Source organism: Neopelma chrysocephalum, unplaced genomic scaffold, assembly GCF_003984885.1.
Source record: "Neopelma chrysocephalum unplaced genomic scaffold, ASM398488v2 Primary Assembly neopelma1_106b, whole genome shotgun sequence".
NCBI lineage: Eukaryota > Metazoa > Chordata > Aves > Passeriformes > Pipridae > Neopelma > Neopelma chrysocephalum.
The window spans coordinates 1,986,794-2,004,655 of NW_020897771.1; the positions used below are offsets into that span (position 1 = coordinate 1,986,794).

The 17,862-nt window shown below is 37.7% G+C and overlaps 1 protein-coding gene across 4 annotated transcripts in view; it reads right to left on the reverse strand.

The window, feature by feature from the left end:
• GAS2 (growth arrest specific 2) overlaps positions 1-17,862 on the reverse strand; it is an 84,038-nt gene that overhangs the window by 31,068 nt on the left and 35,108 nt on the right. For 3 of the 4 annotated variants that reach the window (XM_027696286.1, XM_027696287.1, XM_027696288.1), the window contains exons 5-8: positions 11,176-11,208; positions 9,053-9,116; positions 4,359-4,503; positions 956-1,063 (exon numbers count right to left, since the gene is read on the reverse strand). In XM_027696286.1, the coding sequence (XP_027552087.1) occupies positions 956-1,063; positions 4,359-4,503; positions 9,053-9,116; positions 11,176-11,208 (350 nt within the window). The remainder of the gene's footprint in view (positions 1-955; positions 1,064-4,358; positions 4,504-9,052; positions 9,117-11,175; positions 11,209-17,862) is intronic. The other variant, XM_027696289.1, reaches the window with a different exon arrangement.

The following is a 17,862-nucleotide window of genomic DNA, read 5'->3' on the forward strand; positions in this document are numbered from 1 at the left end:
CAAGTTATGTTAAGCATAAGTTTATGACCCAACATGTTTTGTTGAGCTAGGAACTTGACTTCTACAGTTGGAAAGGAGTCCCTCTAACTTCTTTCGTTCTCATAGGTGCTAAATCCTCAGTTTTATCAGGCCACAGTTATGTGCCTTTAGCAAAACAGAGATAACAGTTATTTGAGAGCAAGAACTATCCCTGTGTCAAGTCATGGCTCAAGAATAGTGCATGTGGAGAGGAAAATGGAAAGAATCAGAGCACAAAACATATTACTATGGAATAGCAAGATTAACATATTTTCAATCATTATTACCACAGACATAAACAGAGATTAGGAGGATCAAAATTAAGTTTGGAAAGTATAGCTGTGCTAAATTTTGCCAGCTAGTAATGCTAGCAAATATTTATACTAATGATTAACTTTGTGCTACGGGAATTAATACTCTACATACAAAGTCTGAAATACAAGTCTGGGTTTGGAAATATCTGTTAATCAAATTAAGTACTATGGACATTAATGTTTTGCTCATCCTACTCAAGCAATATATCTCAGTCATGACTTGGCAACTCAATGATCATGAAGCCTTTGATCTGTTTCCTGACTTGTCAAATAGTATCAGCCAAAACAAAGTGGAAGAAAGATTGTTTTAATGCAGTGGATGTTCTTTCAAGACAAACTGAGAGGAAGTCATCATGTCCATTTCTGAAGACTTTTCTTTTGGTTTCCATTTATCAAAGAGAGAGCAAATTCAATTACCTAAAGTCAGAAGGATCTACCACATACTAACAATTCCTTGGCTCAGTTAACACACTGTAGTTTATTTATTCCCCAACAGTGTCCTAAAAATGAGTCAGTGCTGGTTAACAACAAAACACTTTCTCCTCTTAATCAGTGATGTAATTTTCAAAGTGGAAGGTAGCAGACACTAGCAATTCACTACAAAGTAAAAATAAAACCTTTACCCTAATAAAGAGGATCTTCTCTCCAACTCTGTATCTTCCCTGTGAAAGACGCTCCACGCAGAACTTATTGGGGCATTTACAAGGTGGATCCTCAGAAATGTGTTTAACCTGGGAAACACAGAAGTTATTAATAGAAACTGTTTAAAACAGCATGTGTAGTAAAATATTCATTAAGATATTTGTCATACCTATAACATAAGTCTTAATTGATGATATTTTTCTTAGTTTTTCCTAATTTTCTTAATATTTCTGTAACCCTAGAAAGCACCCTATGCTGCTTCCAATATCAACAATTATTTAATAGCTGTGATGAGTTAAAAATGGAGATGAACATCACACAGTTTAACATTAAATTTGTTCTGTTTAACTGAAGCCAAGTAGTTCCTTATGTCGAGTTCAGGACCAAACTTTTGTAGATGTGTTCTCAGTATGGTGAATCAGCTCAAAGTGCTGGTGAGGTTAACAGGCAAAAGGAAGATGTCATAAAGATGCATTCTCTCTTCTAAATATATGTAACGAATACAGAAGCATCTTCCTCATCCATAAGAGGCCCTGCATCTTTCAAATTGTGCACTAACACCTTAAAAAAACCCATAGAGAAAATACCGTAACATAATGATAAATTCAGGCCAAGACACTCCTCAGAATTTCCAACTACCCTTTGATGATGTCCCCATTCAGGGCACAGTGCAATCAAGGGTAATTTAAAGGGGCCTCTAATCCATTTTCAAACCTACCTACCCCTCGAAATAAGGGCTGAGAAAAGACAGATGAAAAACACTTTCCTGCTTTTTAATAACTGCATCAGCTTGACTCTGGCCTCCTTGGTCTTGCATGTGCTACCAAAGGCACTGATGTTTACTAAAAGCACATTTTTGTGCTCTTCAGTGATGGGAAAGTAGCAGAGGCATCAATGCCAAAAGAAGAGATCTGGTTGAGAAACCCCTACTTGACATTCCAATTGCATGGCTGCACAGGACAGCAAGAACAAGGGCAGCACTTCCATATCCTGCACTTTCCTGGATGAATGCTGACCTAGTACGCCCGTGTCAACCAGTGCAAAATGCCACAGGAACCTGTAGATGTTTTTTGCCACTTCAAAAAAGTATTCCAAAGACATTTTCAAATCCAGTTTGGAAACCAAGGTCTGTAAAAACAGCCTGAGGTCCAGGAAAGGATACTGTCAGAACAGCTGAAAAATGGAAGTCTTACATTGTTTCATAACAGGAAAAAATATCTGGGCAAAGCTATGGCACTCTGAAAGGTGTTTTGATTACTGTGAATAGATGAACACAAAGGCTTCTGAATTACAAATGTTTTTCAGATCTGCCTTAAGAATTAAGTTATAGTATGTTAAATAAGCCAGAAAAAACATAAAAGGTAGGCAGTTATTATTTCTATGCTATTGAAACCAGCCCTGTTGAGTGATTTAAAGGTTTTCCAATTATTTCTGAAATTGTTCAGTGCTGTTATCTGAATAACTTTATTCCTTTGTGGAGGTTTTTCTTATTCTTAATGCTTTTTTTTTTTTTAAAATCAGGGCATAATATTTTTGTGAAAAAGAAAATAAATTAAAATAACACTTAGCAGAGGAACTCTATATGTCTTTTACACACACACAAAAAAAAGTGTTTCCCAAGTATCAGATGAGTTGTCCTCAGTTTGAATGAATCACGATTTGAATTTTAAAATCAGTTATTCGAGTGATCTTATCAACATGGGTGAGAGTTCACCAGTTCTGGTGAGTCAAACTATTTAGACAGCCAACGTACAACAGGAACAACTTGCGTGAAGTCGGCGGTTGATGACTTAAATCCAAGTGCAGGTTGCTGAGGATGAAAAAGGTGTACTGCTGTATTTCTTGGAATGCAGCACTAAGGCTGGATTGTGCTGAGGGACCTATTTGGCAATGGCCCTCTGAATACTGCTCAATTATCAGGGATTTCTACCACAATACCACATGGCATTTATCACCTCTGGAGACGCTTGAAATTCGAAGCTGAAAATAGATAGTATGAACCGTGCCTTAATGCTGCGCCTATCAGAGTTCATCTAAGCAAGCAAAAGCCTGGAGTAGCTGAGCCTAACAGGCTCAAGGCTGTTTTGAACTGTGTAAGCAAAGTAGAACCATCTTCAGCCTCTGGAGAATGAAAGGGAAGAGATTTATACTGGTGTAAAACAGAGAATAATAAGACCTTCACTGCTGATCCTGCTATGGAGGCTTCCATTGCCTTACTATCCCAAAGGACAGAGGAGTATTACTGAGTGGAATTTGGAAATCAAATAAGGAAGCAGGGGGAAGAATTATATTCTATTTTATTTTGTGTCTGGACTATACGAGCACTGCTGCTATTTTATGGTGTGAGTGTCTGGGGCAGTGTGGGTCAGGAATCTAGCTGGATGAATTCCATTCTGTTTCTATCCCTACTGCTTTCTAAATTAAAGGAGGTGGTTATAGACAACCTTCATACTCTCTGCTCTGTTTCTGCAAGATATGCAGTCACCATGCTCCTTCTACACAGAACTGTTCTTTCTCAATTCTGTTGAAACATGAGTGCTTTCGCGAAGTTAAGGAAGAAATACAAACCAAAAAATTTTAAATGTAATTATATGCATCAAAGAAAAAAAAGAAAAAAGAGTGTTTCAATAAAATGAACGAACATTATATTCCATCTGCTCTTTGTAACAGGAAAGTGGCACATGGATTTTTCAAGAAGTGCTTTGTAACTCCCAGGTGGCACATCTACCTCACAATGTAGCAGTTACTATGGTAACTGCTTCTTTTTACAGGCTAGATTTGTACTTTTCAAGTTTAACCTCTTCGTGGTCTCAAAATGTGTCCTTTTCATCTGAATCCAGCTGTTTCAAATGAACCCCTATGGGTCTGCAGCAGAGAAATGAACACTCAGTATGCTGCAATGAGTTTAATGAAATTCAAAACAAGATGCTTTTGTTCTAACAATGAGGAAAACAATGCTTGGTTTTTTTACTATGTGAGAAACATGCAGAACAGCAGCATAAAAATTAGGCTGAAATATCTTAGAAGTGTTTGTTAACATTCAATACAAGTTGGTAGGAGCCAGATCTCCTAGTCCTGACTCAGTCCTTCCTCAGACAAAGCACCAAAGTGGGAGTTGATGAATAAGAAGTAAAGGAGCAATAAGAAGGGAACGTGGCCCCCAAGCACAAAGCTGGGCTAAGCTGCAGAGCTCCTGCACAGTGTGAGGAGTTGGGGTTTTTTTCAAGCTTCTGACATAAATAATTGTGGTCAAAACCAAATTAACCCTATCAGCCTGCAAACGTTCAAAATACAGTGGAATGTTAAACTCAGGTTTGTGTGTGCTTGGCAAGCAAGTGCATATCAGAACAGACCAGATAGGAAGAAGCTTCCCCCTCAACTTACAGCATCATCCAACAGTTTCCCTGTGCTCTTTTTCCCAGGAGACTTTGTTGGTGACGGTGAAGGAGATGGAAGGGGAGCTGAAAGTGTTTCCTCTTGTTCAATTTCTTTTTCTAACTTTATTAATCCAGGAGGCTCCACCCCAAACCTTTTGGAAACATGCAAATAATGTATTATTAATTTGTATAAAGTACTACATATTTTAAAACAAAATGGTGGAAAGGATTTCTACTTTCTGTATTGCACTACTATGCAATAACAGAATGGTACATTCATTAATAAACATGTATAAAATATATCAATCACTACTGCCGTTGTTTCAAATTAATAGAGAAAATGAATTTAGATGGAGTCTCTCAGTTAATCAAATTTACAGGAAATACAGTGTTTTTTCAATTTCCCCGTCTGATCACATATATGTTGGTGAATAGCTAGTTTACGAACAACACTAGACCTCAAAATTGCTATACCATACAGGACAGAGTCAAGCTCAGCACATTTGCCTTTTTTTTTTAATTTTTCTTTTCTTTCCAAACAACATCCTTTCAAATTACTTGACAACTTATATTTTGTGTTAGTATTTTTTGAAGAAATCCAGATGAAAAGGCAGGCATTAAGGCTCATCCTGGTCTCAGCTATTGCACTAAATTTATGGATAAATAAACAGATATGGCCACTATTTTTCTAAATTGGCTATTGCTTTTTCTAACTGATTTTTGACAGCCAGTCTTCAGATCTCAGTTTACAGTAGCCACAGACTTTAAGATCCCACTAAAACCAAATACGTGCAAATTCAGCATGGAGCAACTCAAAACAGCACTTTGAGAGCAAGGCTCTCCTTGAAAGAGCGTCTGAAAGCTTTATGGCAAGTGATTGAGCCAGTGTCTCACAGCAAGCAGCAGAGCTTTTACACCTCAGAAGTTTGAAAGCCCATCCCATTTTCCCAATCATCAATAATTCCCTTTCTTTTAATTTTATTGTATTTCATTTGCCAACACTGAACAAAACCCAGAAAAATTGAGAGAGTTCTTTTTTCAGAGAAGGACTTTAGCTTGGAAAAGTTATCATGCCAGGTAGACTTCTCATGGCAAACTACTTGAATAAATGAAACCATACTTTCTTCTGTAGCAGAAATGTCCATAGCCCAGATGCAGAACCATACTGACTTATCTAGGTAAAGATCTGGACACTAAAATATTGGGCATGTATCATGAAAATCTAAGCTAAATACCATAATAATGTTAGAAGTGTACAGAGAAAAGGCACAAGCATGTATACCAGCTTTCGTGGTTTTCCGATAACATTTAATTTAGTCACACTACTTAGTAAATTAATATAAAGGAAACTAAGAACCAAATCTGTGCTTGTATTGGCCTCTAACTGGTGCAGTCTCCCTAATGAAAAGTCAGCCAACACTGAGGCAAGCACTTATATACAATCCATTGACTTCCTGTCTGTCTGCAGATGCTGACAGGCTGTAAATCATTAAATTCCTACTGGGCTCTAAGCCTGCTCCTGCCTACAGCCTTACTCATCAAATAAAACTCTTTCACTCCAAGCAATGCTGCTTCTTTGCTTCTACTGCTTTTCATAAATTTCCACCTTTTGTCTTCGGGACAGATTTTTAAAGCTCCCTGTGCTTCCAGTGTTCTGAATTCCTCTGGTGATAAGTTGGAAAATAAAATCAATTAGTAAACACGCAGGCATTTTTTTTCCACATACTGAATCAACCTGAAGCAAAGTTGCTGGAAAGCTCAAAGTGTAAAACCCACGTCTTTTCTGTGAGGGGTAGAGGTGCAAATTCTGCTCGGGAAGGTATGCTGAGAATTTCCTTTTGTGCTCCTTTCTAGCCTGGCCTCTCACAACTACAAATGAAGCAGCACTGGACTGTAACATGATCTCCTCTAGACTTCTTAGAGCACCACTTTCCATTTTTAGTAAGGTAAAATTGAATACAATAGCAGAAAGATCTTGAAATTTCTCAACAGTAATTCCAAAATACCGGTGGGGGTTGTTTAACTGCCCAGGGTTTAACAGTTACCCAAGAACTTCATTTTTTATGCAGAAAAGATAATTTAGCTGTTTTCCATTGTACAATCTCTGACTTTCAAATACTTTGTGAGAATGCTGGACCTGTGCAACCCACTGCAACAGTCCTGTGTATTGTCAATTTTATCCTGTAGGACACTTCCCTCTCATAAATCTTCTCACTGTATCCACATGACATCTGCCAGTGCACACAAGGGCCCATTTTAGCTATTGAAATTTTGCAGATGACCTCAGAATTTTGTTTTCATAAACAACTGAAATCCAGGATAATTTTTCAGGCAATTCTATTTTTATTAGTATCTGGGCTTTGAACTGCCACTCTTTGAGCCAAGTGGTCACACGGGTTTCCCACTCACTGTGCAGTCCATCCATCAAGTCCATCTGTCTCTAATTTGGCTAAAAGGACACTAAGAGATAATATGCTAAAAGCATTGCTAAGGCAAAGGTAAATGATCACCTTTCTCCCCTCCTCCACAGAGTATCTGTTGAATAGGTTCAAGTTTAGCAGAACAGAGCTTCATTCTATCTCCTCCTCAAACAATCCTCATTCTTGCTCATTTGTGCCTCAATCATAAGCCTATTTGCATTAAATAGAAAGGCTTAGGTCGATTTGTGGGAGTTACAGACCCTGAAGACTAAGAGTAATCTAGCTGGGCAAAGTGTGCCAAACGCTGAATCCTTGCGACGAGTAAGTCACTTTGAACACATCTTCCTGCTTCCAAAACAGAAGAGGAAGAGAAAAGTAAGAAGTTCTTCAGTGTCTCTTGCTCTTTTCGTTCTTTAAAAACAGACTGAGGTACCTTTTCAAAGATCTCTGCACCTCCTGATCTGGGAAGCAGACCCCCCAAGAGTGCGAACAGACGCAATTTGCTTTACAAAGCAAGCAGACGTCTGACTTCTCTCCTCTTTAAAGCAGCACAACAATGTCAGTTTAATGCCACTTTCCTACACTTAGTGGAGGCAAAGATCAGTTATTCTCCTTTCCCATGCAGTTCTAGTTTACCTCAGCTCAGGCAAATTCGAGATCCCATATTTGGTTTTCAATTATGTTTAACCTGATGTTCCACTTCAACAGTTTTTTTGTGCACCTTTAAAATGTTCAAGATTATAAACGGATGTTTGTTCCTGAAGAGATACTAGAGCAGGAATAAGTAGACAGATACATGTTTTTTGACCCCTAGTCTATAAACAAAATTAAAATATAGAAACATAAATACAGAAACATAAACACAACATATAAAATACATTCATGATATATGATAATATAAATATAAAATAAAATACAAATATTTTAAAGGCAAAGGGGTAGAAATGCATAATAAATGAAAACATGGTTTATTTATTTGTTCAGTGTTTCTTTTCATGTTTGGAACAGAAAACATCTGAAACATGGAAGTTTAAGACAAATATAAAAGGGTAAGATTCAATTTTCATCCCCTCGTAGATCTGTTGAGAAATCAAGTCTCACTGCAAAATGAGATTAAATCTAACTCAACCCACTTTAGCAGAATCCAACACTGCCACTGACATAGATTCCCTGAGGAAGATGGAATCAACCTGGAGCAGACATTCCTGACAGCTGGGTGCTGGTAGCTCTCTCTCCAAGCTGGGGATCTTGAAAGCACAGTTTTTGGCTCAGATAAATTAAGATTCTTTACACTCCATTTCATTACGCACTTACTTTCTTATTCATGGGAAGGTAAAATGATTTTTTTTTTTCCATGTTGGACTGAATCCAAGTTTCAGAGACAACAAAATTCAGGAAAACCAGAAATCAACCCTCTTTCTGGTCATTGCTATTCCTATGCAAGCTGACAGCAAGGGCTTTTCTGAAACTTGACCAAGGAAAAAATGCCTAATTAAGCAGTTTCCCATGTGAGTTAATTCACAAAATATGAATACACATAACACAATTATGACACGACCAATATTAATTCTTAAGCTAGGAATAAACAGGGGTCTCCTCCACACTGATTGTCACCACAAGGAATTCTTCTGAAATTAATGAAACTATCTGAATAGTGAGACACTTCAGTTGGATACACATGGATGAGCACAACTGCAATTTACATGCAAGATCGGGCAGCAGCGCTGCTGTTCATGTATTTTTTAGCAAATTTTATGCACTATATTGGTTAAATCTGCATCTGCAAAAAGGGAAAATCCTGTACTAGTTACAGTCGTTTTGATTGTCTAGCAGAAGTCACTGTTGTCTTGACATCAAAGATAACATTCCACAGTGCACTGAAGGTCCAGCATGGCTAGAAACATCTAGGTCAGATTTAGGTCATGTGAAGATCAATTTATTACCAGTAAAGTTAATTAAATCGCAGTTGTTTATAGAGAGATCTGACTGTTAGAAGGAGAAACAGCTCAAAGCTTTATTTAAAAAAAAAAAATTCAATTCTTTCCTCTCCTAATACAAGGATAGTCAACAAATACCTTCATTGAATTGATGCTACAGAGATTTCATTATATTTGTTAACAATGGCCCTCAAGATATTCTTGAGTGACATCAAGACAACCACTCTCCTTGAACTTAATGAGCACAGAAGTTAGCTTGAGATGTGCTGATTTATCAAGTCTCTCAATAGCCACTGCTGTCAAAAATGTAAATATTTCATCATGCTTTAAATATTTTCACCTACCTTGCTGCAATCCTTCCAAGTTCCAGCAAACAAAGACACACCTCTCTTGGCTGCTTGTGGAGTACTGGAAAAGGAAAATGAAGATGGAAAACACTGATAAATAAAAGCTATTTTAAAGACCTAAGTGATGGAATGGAACCTAATCATCAACATCTGTAACTCTTGACTCTGATAAGACTTAGTTTTCTTTGGCTTGCAGTAGAGTTTTACTGGAATAAAAAAGATGGGATTGAGTGGTTCTCAGAGTGCAGAAGGTTTAGGAAGTTCCATTTAGTTATCTAAATCACTGAGCAATTATTTGGGCTAATTGGTAATCTGCAAGCAATTCATAACTATTTAAAATTAATCAAGAACTCTGGCAGAACACTTAAATTAGTCAAATGTTAAAAATAACATTAGAGTGATACTTTTCTTTCTACAAACTAAGAGAGTTCATATCCTTAAGATCACTATTTTTCTTAGCCTGATTTAAATCACAAAAATAACAAAATTGCATTAGCAAAGATATATCTTTCTATAAATTCGGTCCTGATTTTTTTTTATACATCTTAAAGCAAACGTGGAGCTAGAATGCTTTAGGAATTCAGTTAATCATAGCCAAAAATCTCGAACAAACTTCTTTACATATACATACACATATGCAAGTTTTCACACCTAGATTCCACATAGAACTTGTAGTTTTTAAGCCTCAGAAGCAGCTCGGACACAGCAGGGACTCCTCGTTATTGTGACAGACCGAATGCTAAGGGTTAATGACTCCAACAAGGGCCATTTGTCAAAGCAGCAGGTGGCTGAGGCCAGGTTTGCACCCCCAAAGAAGGGGAGGAGGAGTGTGTGGTGGTGAAACCTCTGATCTGTGCAAGAACAGAGGTGCAGAGGGGGTGACTACCCACCAGAGGATGATCACGACAAAGCAACCTTTGTTTCAGCACCAAGCTGGGCTTTGGGCCTGATAAGGGAGAAAGCTGATAAGAAGCAGAGGTGGGATACTGCTTTTTGTCAGGCCAGCTTTCTCCCTTAACTCCCCTCAGGGGGGAAGTATCAGGACATTCACATTCACACAGGGACCTGAAGGTTTCCATCCCTTCTGAGGGGCATAACTGGCTCAGCTGATGTGAGGGGCAGCTGTCCTGTCTTAGAAGGGGTCCTAAACCATCAAAGACCCCAAAAGTGCCTCCAGACTCGTTTCTGAGCCTTCCACCAGAGGACTGCACATGATCCACAGTGTTGCATCAGACTGTGTAAAACTCCCTGCCATCCCAGGAGGTACCTGGGCTGTGCCACCTGAACCTGAACCCCTGGAACTCTGTGTTTCATGGACTTTCCTCTGCCTCCCTACAGATCAAGACTGCAACCATCACTTGAACCAACAGACATTTAAATAGCAACAATCATGTCTTGCCACTGGATCCATAAGTGGTGATATTTTTCCTCTCCAGTATCTACTCTTATCCTTTCTTTCTCTTTCTTCCTTTTTCTTACATATTTTCTGAAGTGATATCTTTATACTTTTATACTGTTGCATTTCCACAGATAATAACCAAAATGGCTACATACCTCCTTTCCATTGCAAATTGTTCTAAAGTAAACCTGCCATATATAAAGTAATCTATTAACAAGAACCCCAGGTACATCACCTTCAGGGGTGGGTCATAACAATTACGAAATACCAACATAAAGCAATATAATTTTTTCCCCCAATGACTCCAATAGGTAAAGTTCTGTAAAGGAATTCAGCTAAGCATATAATCAAAACCCAAAACCAACAAATGAAGAAAGGTCTGTGGCTGTTTGGATAATGAACTCCCCAAAACTCCAAAACGAAGAAAGTAAAAATAGAAAATAAAAAAGAGAATAGTCATTTATGTGTACATCGTCATCTATTCTCCAGAAATACCTGCTGCAATAAAGCCCTAGTGTTGTGGATAAAAATCAGGTTTTAAAAACTTCAGCAATAATCAAAAGATTTGCACCTTACTCTTCAGATTGAATTGACACCAAAAAGTAATTGTGTATTTGCATAAATCAGAAAAAAAAAAGAAACAGCATCAAAATCGATTTGTTTCTAATGAGAAAAGGTCAAGACATCAGCTGTATAAACAGTTGGTAATCTAAAGACTCACCTAACTCAAATGCATGAAGCAAAAATACCATCCCTGAAAAAGATATTTCAATGTCTAGTTAAAGCTCTGAAAGTAATTACTTTGTTCTACGTATGAGACCCAAAATAAGAATCCACAGACTTAAACATCTCTAGGTAACTAACACCCTGGGGCAGACCTTCAAATTCTGCAACTTCAACTTCCAGCTCCACTGATGTGAATAAATGTATGATAAGTGGTGTGAGTTGAATGCTCATCCCAATATCTTTTCCTGGTGTCTGTGGAGCCCTTTCAGGTGTATGCATTCTTCCTCTTTGATCTCATCCAAATATATTCTAAAAGTGAAAGTGCAGAGCATGAAAACTGGAATTGTATTGCACTAGGAAAAATATTTTTATCCCTCAGCCATCTGTTACTAAAAATGTAAATAATGTAACCTTGGACACTCAGCTATTCTCAATATTCTTCCTTGCCACAACACAGTAATTCCATTAAACATTTACCTTTACTAGTAATCAGTATTTTTAAAGTGTTACATTCATGGCCCCAGAAATGTATTCTGCTGCTTTGGTTTTAAACCAGTTGGGACTGCCCCAAAATAAAACTTGATTTTAAGAAATAAGGCATTCCCCAAAATATAAATGGTAGAAACTGGGTTTGGAATAGTCAAAGAAACTCAATTGTAATTCATACATATACACATCTGATTAACTTTAGAATGGAGGAGAAAAAGAGAGGTTCAACAACTGTTCTTTGCAAAAAGATCCATAAATACAACTAGAAGAGAATTTGATTAAAACAGGTAAAACATTTTTCCATCAATGCTCTACCCAAACAAAATTCAAGTCCTTTAGCAAATCTGACTCACCACAATCTAGACACATTTCATGCATTTCACACTGAACAACGTGACACGGTGAAATCGTTGTTAGAAGATGAAGAGTTGTGCAGGCCATCACCAACCACAAAAACAAACATCTGCTCATCTGATAAGAAGACGGTGACACAGTGCTTCTGACAAGAAAATGTTAGCATTCCTGAGGACTATACAGCATATGCATTTGGGGACTTCAGAGACAAATTAATGTTGTTTTGTGTACTGCTGTACCCACTGGATGACATGGGAAGTTGAGAGATGTATCATAACAAGCAAACAATACTTCACTTTGCATCACGACTACAATTTTTATGTGCATTTTCCTATAATTTTTCAAGCTGTCATGTAGGGAAGAAAACAAAATTCCTGGAGAATCATTGTCCAGTCCTCCCCTATTAAATAGTAGCAAGGCGAATTGTCCCAGTGGGTGATTATAAGCAAGTAGCAATTTGTAAATACAAGAGACTCATGCACTGTGCATGCATAAGATGAATGGAAATATCCATCCTGCTTGAGAATCTCACTGATGACATTTGCTTGACAAGAACACAGTGGAAAGGTTTTAAAATAGTGCATGTAAGTCCAGCTTATTTTAGGTGTTCTGGCAGTTACAGACCCTTTTGCTTTCCATCTCATCTCTTCAAATGCTTCTTACCTGCTGTCCTCATTGCCTGCATCTTTTCAAGCTACCTCCAGCCACTCTTTTTTAACAATAATTCCTTTTAAGATCCTAGCAAGCTTTTATCCCTGCTCCTCTCTGGCAATAACTTTTCTTCACGCTACTTCCATCTTGTTGCTGCCCTGTTCTCCTTTTACAGGTTTTCCTATTCTGTTCATTCACCCTTTGTGTTCTTTCCATGTACTTCCATTTCTGTTACCTGCTGTTCACCACATCTCTGCATCCTTCACCACCCCCTTCCACAGGGCTCCCTTCCCAAGTGCCTGGATGCTACCAGGAGGAGCAGAGAGAGCAGAGGAGAAGCAGCCTCTGCTTTCAGCACCACCACAACCTGGGACTGTGGGGAGGCAGAACACTCGCTGCACGTGGAGTTCGTGTATTTTCTGAGCATGTTTAAACCAAGATTTCACAATAATGTCACAATCGTGTCTTTTGTTTTGTGTGTGGGTTTGTGTTTTGTTGTTTTAAGTTAGTAGAATGCCCAACCACGATACAGGAACAAACTTCTCACACCTCTCTGCCAAGTTTCAAATCTTGGCTCCCACTGTTTTTGTAAACCAGTTTTAGTGAAGTCAATCTTCCTTCATAAACTACTTTTTGTTTTTTAAAGATATCAGGCATAGGTGAATCAAAAAAAGTGAATATAATTTCTGTTTCTAAAGCATTCTTTAGCTCCCTAGAAGCAAAGAGTTTTCCAAAGTGGCTTAGTATTTATTATTATAGGTTTCCAATTGCCATCAGAATTCACACTAGCTTAGGGAAAGTTTTCCAAAAGGTTGGTCCTTTGATCCTCTTTCTATTGCCTCTCACCTTCTCCTTTAAAACCTTTTATTCTGATCCTACAGCAGTCTTCTTTGTTTGGTTTTTTTAACTTTGCTTTGTTCAAAACATTGTGTCCAACCTATCCCAAACATACCCTTGCTTCTGAATCAGAGTTATGCTATGACACACTTGTGTCTCCCCCTCATCCCCTTTCAGCCCAATCACTTATGGAAGTCTAAAACCAATTAAGGTGTCAAACACAGGAGATCTAAAGATAGTAAGGAATTCATCTAGAAGGAATATAGAGATCAACTAAACACTAATAATTTACTGGAATTCATTAATTTAAGATGTAAATGCAATGGTAATAACACAGTGTCCAGGATGCTTCTATAGTCCTCAAAACGAGACATATTCAAATAATATTATGAGTGGTTTAGTAAAGTGTTGTGAAAGATGGGACAAAACCTTGTTCTGATGCAACTTCATGTGAATTGTTACATGCTGTTACAATATCTAAATGCGTCAGTGTAGATGAAAAATCAAAACAATTCCATCTTGTATGAAATCAGATAAACTAGAGTAGTAATTATTAAAAAAAAAAACTTTAAACCAGCAACTTTAGCAGAGAGATCAGAGGCGTTTCTGTCTATTATTTCCACTAAAACACCAGATGCTTTTGTTTAGGGAACCTGCCCATTAAATTCTAGTTGCATCAAAAGAAGTCCATGTCACATATTGTGTGTACACACACATAGTTACAGAATATACAAGCACAAAACATGAACACACCAACAGCATCCAACAACTCCCAAAACAAATGACACACATCAGCATGCTGGCACACTTGGTGGCAAACCCTTTTCTTGCCGGGTGGACTTTATCATGGAAGAGATGCAGAATAGCCACTGGTTCCAAATCCTATAATCATCCAACAACACTCCATTACCACAAAGAGTTCAGAACTTATGCTTTAAGTTCACTTAACTAAAGCAATCATAGAAAATCTTACCATTCTTACTATGTGTCCAAGCAGTTTTCTTCGAGCATTACACTCTTCAGGCTTGAGCACAAGCATTACAAATATCTCCACCTAGAATGCTTTCATAAATAAAATTACCATAGCTGTGTGGGTCTGCTGCCCTAAAACCTCTACAGGGGAACTTACAAAGTATACTTAAAATGGGAACAGAGGAGTTACAGGCAGTGTTACTATTCTTATGCTGCAAAGAGTTAGTGCATCCTGTTCAGAGTCCTACACGTGGGACAAATTTCGACCCCTGTTACATCTAAGAACCCCATTCAATGACACTGTATCTCAAGAGTTGCCTGGATGATCAAAGTTTGGACTTTGGATCATATTTTTTGGTATTAACAAAGCTAATTCCTTCTTCTTTAAATACACTAACTATAAAAATTAAAAAAAGAATATGATAAGCATGCTAAATTGGTCAGTGAGTACACGGAGCATGCAGAGACTCCCTCTATTTTGCAGCATTTAAGACTATCTCTTCATACCCTGTTGCTGTGATTTTTACAGATGCTTATGTTTTTTTCTGCAGCTCATACAACAGGTCCACACCACCCACCTTTTCTTTTCAAAGGCATTAACTCAGAGACTTTCCTGCTATGCCTTAACAGAAAACTGTACTTCCAATTTGTTTGCACTTTAACGTATGTTAAAGCATGATAACATTCAGCAAGACAAAATACATTTATTATAGACTACTAACAAGTTAGTAGTGCAAGTGCATTGTCCTCAAACTTTTGAGCTCAGCAATGTTCTCTTTCAATGATCTTTAAAGTAAGTACTGATTAGAAGACCTAATCATATCTACCAACATAGCAAGCACCTATTTTTCATTCTATTTATTATTCCTTTTATTTATTTTGAAGAAAGACTTAAATCCTGTTTTTTGTTTAGCTCAGCTGAATAGCCCAAATCCAACAGAGCATTTGAACCCATGCTTAATTCGAAGTAATTGCCTGAGTTACTAAATTAGTCTGCAAGTGAAGTGACATGAGTAGGTCTGCTCACCTGCTTGTCTGGAGCAGCCCTAGAACACCAACCCTTTGCAGAAGAAAGCCTCTAGGAATACTCAAGATTCCCACCAACATCACTCATGTATACATTTGCCAGGCATGGACTGCCCCTATCTGCTGCAGTGGCTGTTTGACACAGTTCCATTCCAGTGAGGAACTTGTCACCTCCTTGTCACTTCAATCTCAGGGCTAAAAGGATGGGAGTGTTGGATGCATGTGTGTGCAGCTGTACTTGCATGATTTCAAACACTTCAGAACTCATCTTGATGAGAATGTGTTTTTAATTAAAGAAAAACAATAGCAATTAATAATTTCTTAGCTAATATAGATCTCATTTTGCTGATCTCTAATAGACTTGGCACTTTTTCTTTTTAATAAATCAGTAGTGTCACAAATCCATCATTCAAATATTTCAGTCCACTAAATCTTCAAAATCTCTCTTACACTGTTAGAATACCTATTTGCCAGAAAAAGACTTCAGGAATGTTTTATATTATAAAGTGGCATGAAGAAAATATCACTATGTGCATCTAATTAAATAATACAGTATTTACATACCTTAAGGCAGACAGAATAGAGTAAGAAACGAGGATAAAAACCTACTCAATTGAGAACATTGGCAATAAGTAAGGCTCTCCAATGTAGACAGAAAACAGCTGCTTTATCACTAGCAATTTACACATCAATTTACAGCTTAATAGCTACAGGGAAAAACAGAAGAAAACATGAAAAACAGTTACCTCTGTAACTGTAATTTTGCCACATTTTTTTATTATCAGAAATGAGGCAATGCAAACACTTAGGTGTCATTCACACACATTTCTCACTGCTTTGAAAAGAACCCTTGATATTACTTACCTTTACTGAATTTTTATTTCCTATGCAGTGGTGAAGGGATTTGTGGGAGAGAGAGGAACACAGAAGCTTTAGACCGGCAACTGTTACAATTTATCATTCTTCCTAATGCATTAGAAAAACCTCAAATGAAATCGAGACTGAGTTAGAGCTCAAACTGAGGGAGAACAGCAGCTACTGGTTTTATCTTCTTTATTTGGTGTGGTCACCATCTCCTTCTTAAGTCCATAAAAGTGGGCCAAAATATTATCAAGTCCTAATCCTATTTCCCACACTGTAAATCTTTTCTACTAGTCCATTCTATAAGAAAACAAGGAAAACGGATGTTAGTTTTCAATCAATGAAGAAAATCAGTCACTAATCAAACAGAGCTAATAGAGCACAGGTTTGAGCACTGTGTGTTCAGGCACATTTCACTTCGGTTTTCTGGGAGAGGAAGTCCTCTTGAACACCAGCTTTCCAGGTGTATTTGAACTCAGTGTTGTGCTGTGGCAGGCAAGGCATTCGTTGTGTACGTGGAAAAATTAACTTAGCAGGAAACATCAGTATTCCAGCTATGCCAATTCCATCTCTAAACAAGATCTAGCTTCTTAACAGTGCACAAGAAAATTCCTTTAAATGTGCTCTCAGTTGACTTATTACTGGAACAATGGCAAACTGCTGGGCTTACCATAGTAGTACAAACTCTAAATACATTTGGTATTCCACTAAACACAGGTTCTTCTGCCTGCCTCAGGCATTGGAGGTCTGTGTCTCCTCCTGGTGTTTACAAGTTTCTTCATCCTAGACAATGACCAACTTCTCCACCATTTCATATCATGGAAACTACAATTATTGTTCGTCTTCCACATGATTTTACCATATCAAATAAAAATTTCATCTTGAGGAATCAAATAACAAAACAAAGTCAATACATATATCCTCCTTACTATTTGTCACCTTTGTGATTCCACTCACTTCTATGCCAATCATTTTCTCCCAGGCTTAAAAAATGATGTAATTAAAAAACCTCACAGGATAAAAGAACAGACGAAAGGAAAAAAAAAAATTGCCTCAGAAATATTTAATAGACTATAAAAGTAGAGCAAGAGTGTAAAAGAATGGGAATAGATCAGCTGCAACACATATAAGACCTTCAACAGGGCAGACTTTTTGAGCAACAGAACAAAGAAACTTCTTGATTCAGTACAGTGTGTTCATTTGTCTTCCACAGAAAGCGATCTGTCTGTCACCACAACTGCTTTACACTTTTATCTGAGTTCAGACAACAAACATTTGACTCCCTTCATTTCATGAGATTTGGCTGAAAAACTCTCACGGCAAGATTCCTAAGTTTTCCTTTGAAGAGAGAAGAGTTAAACCGATGAAGAACATGTAGTATTAGAACAGTGATTTCCTAAGCAGTCCAATTCTTCTGATGGAACACCCTGAAGCACTAGTGTTGGATAAATTTTGCCCAGAGCTGCACAAGGGAACCAGCTGGAAAAAAGGG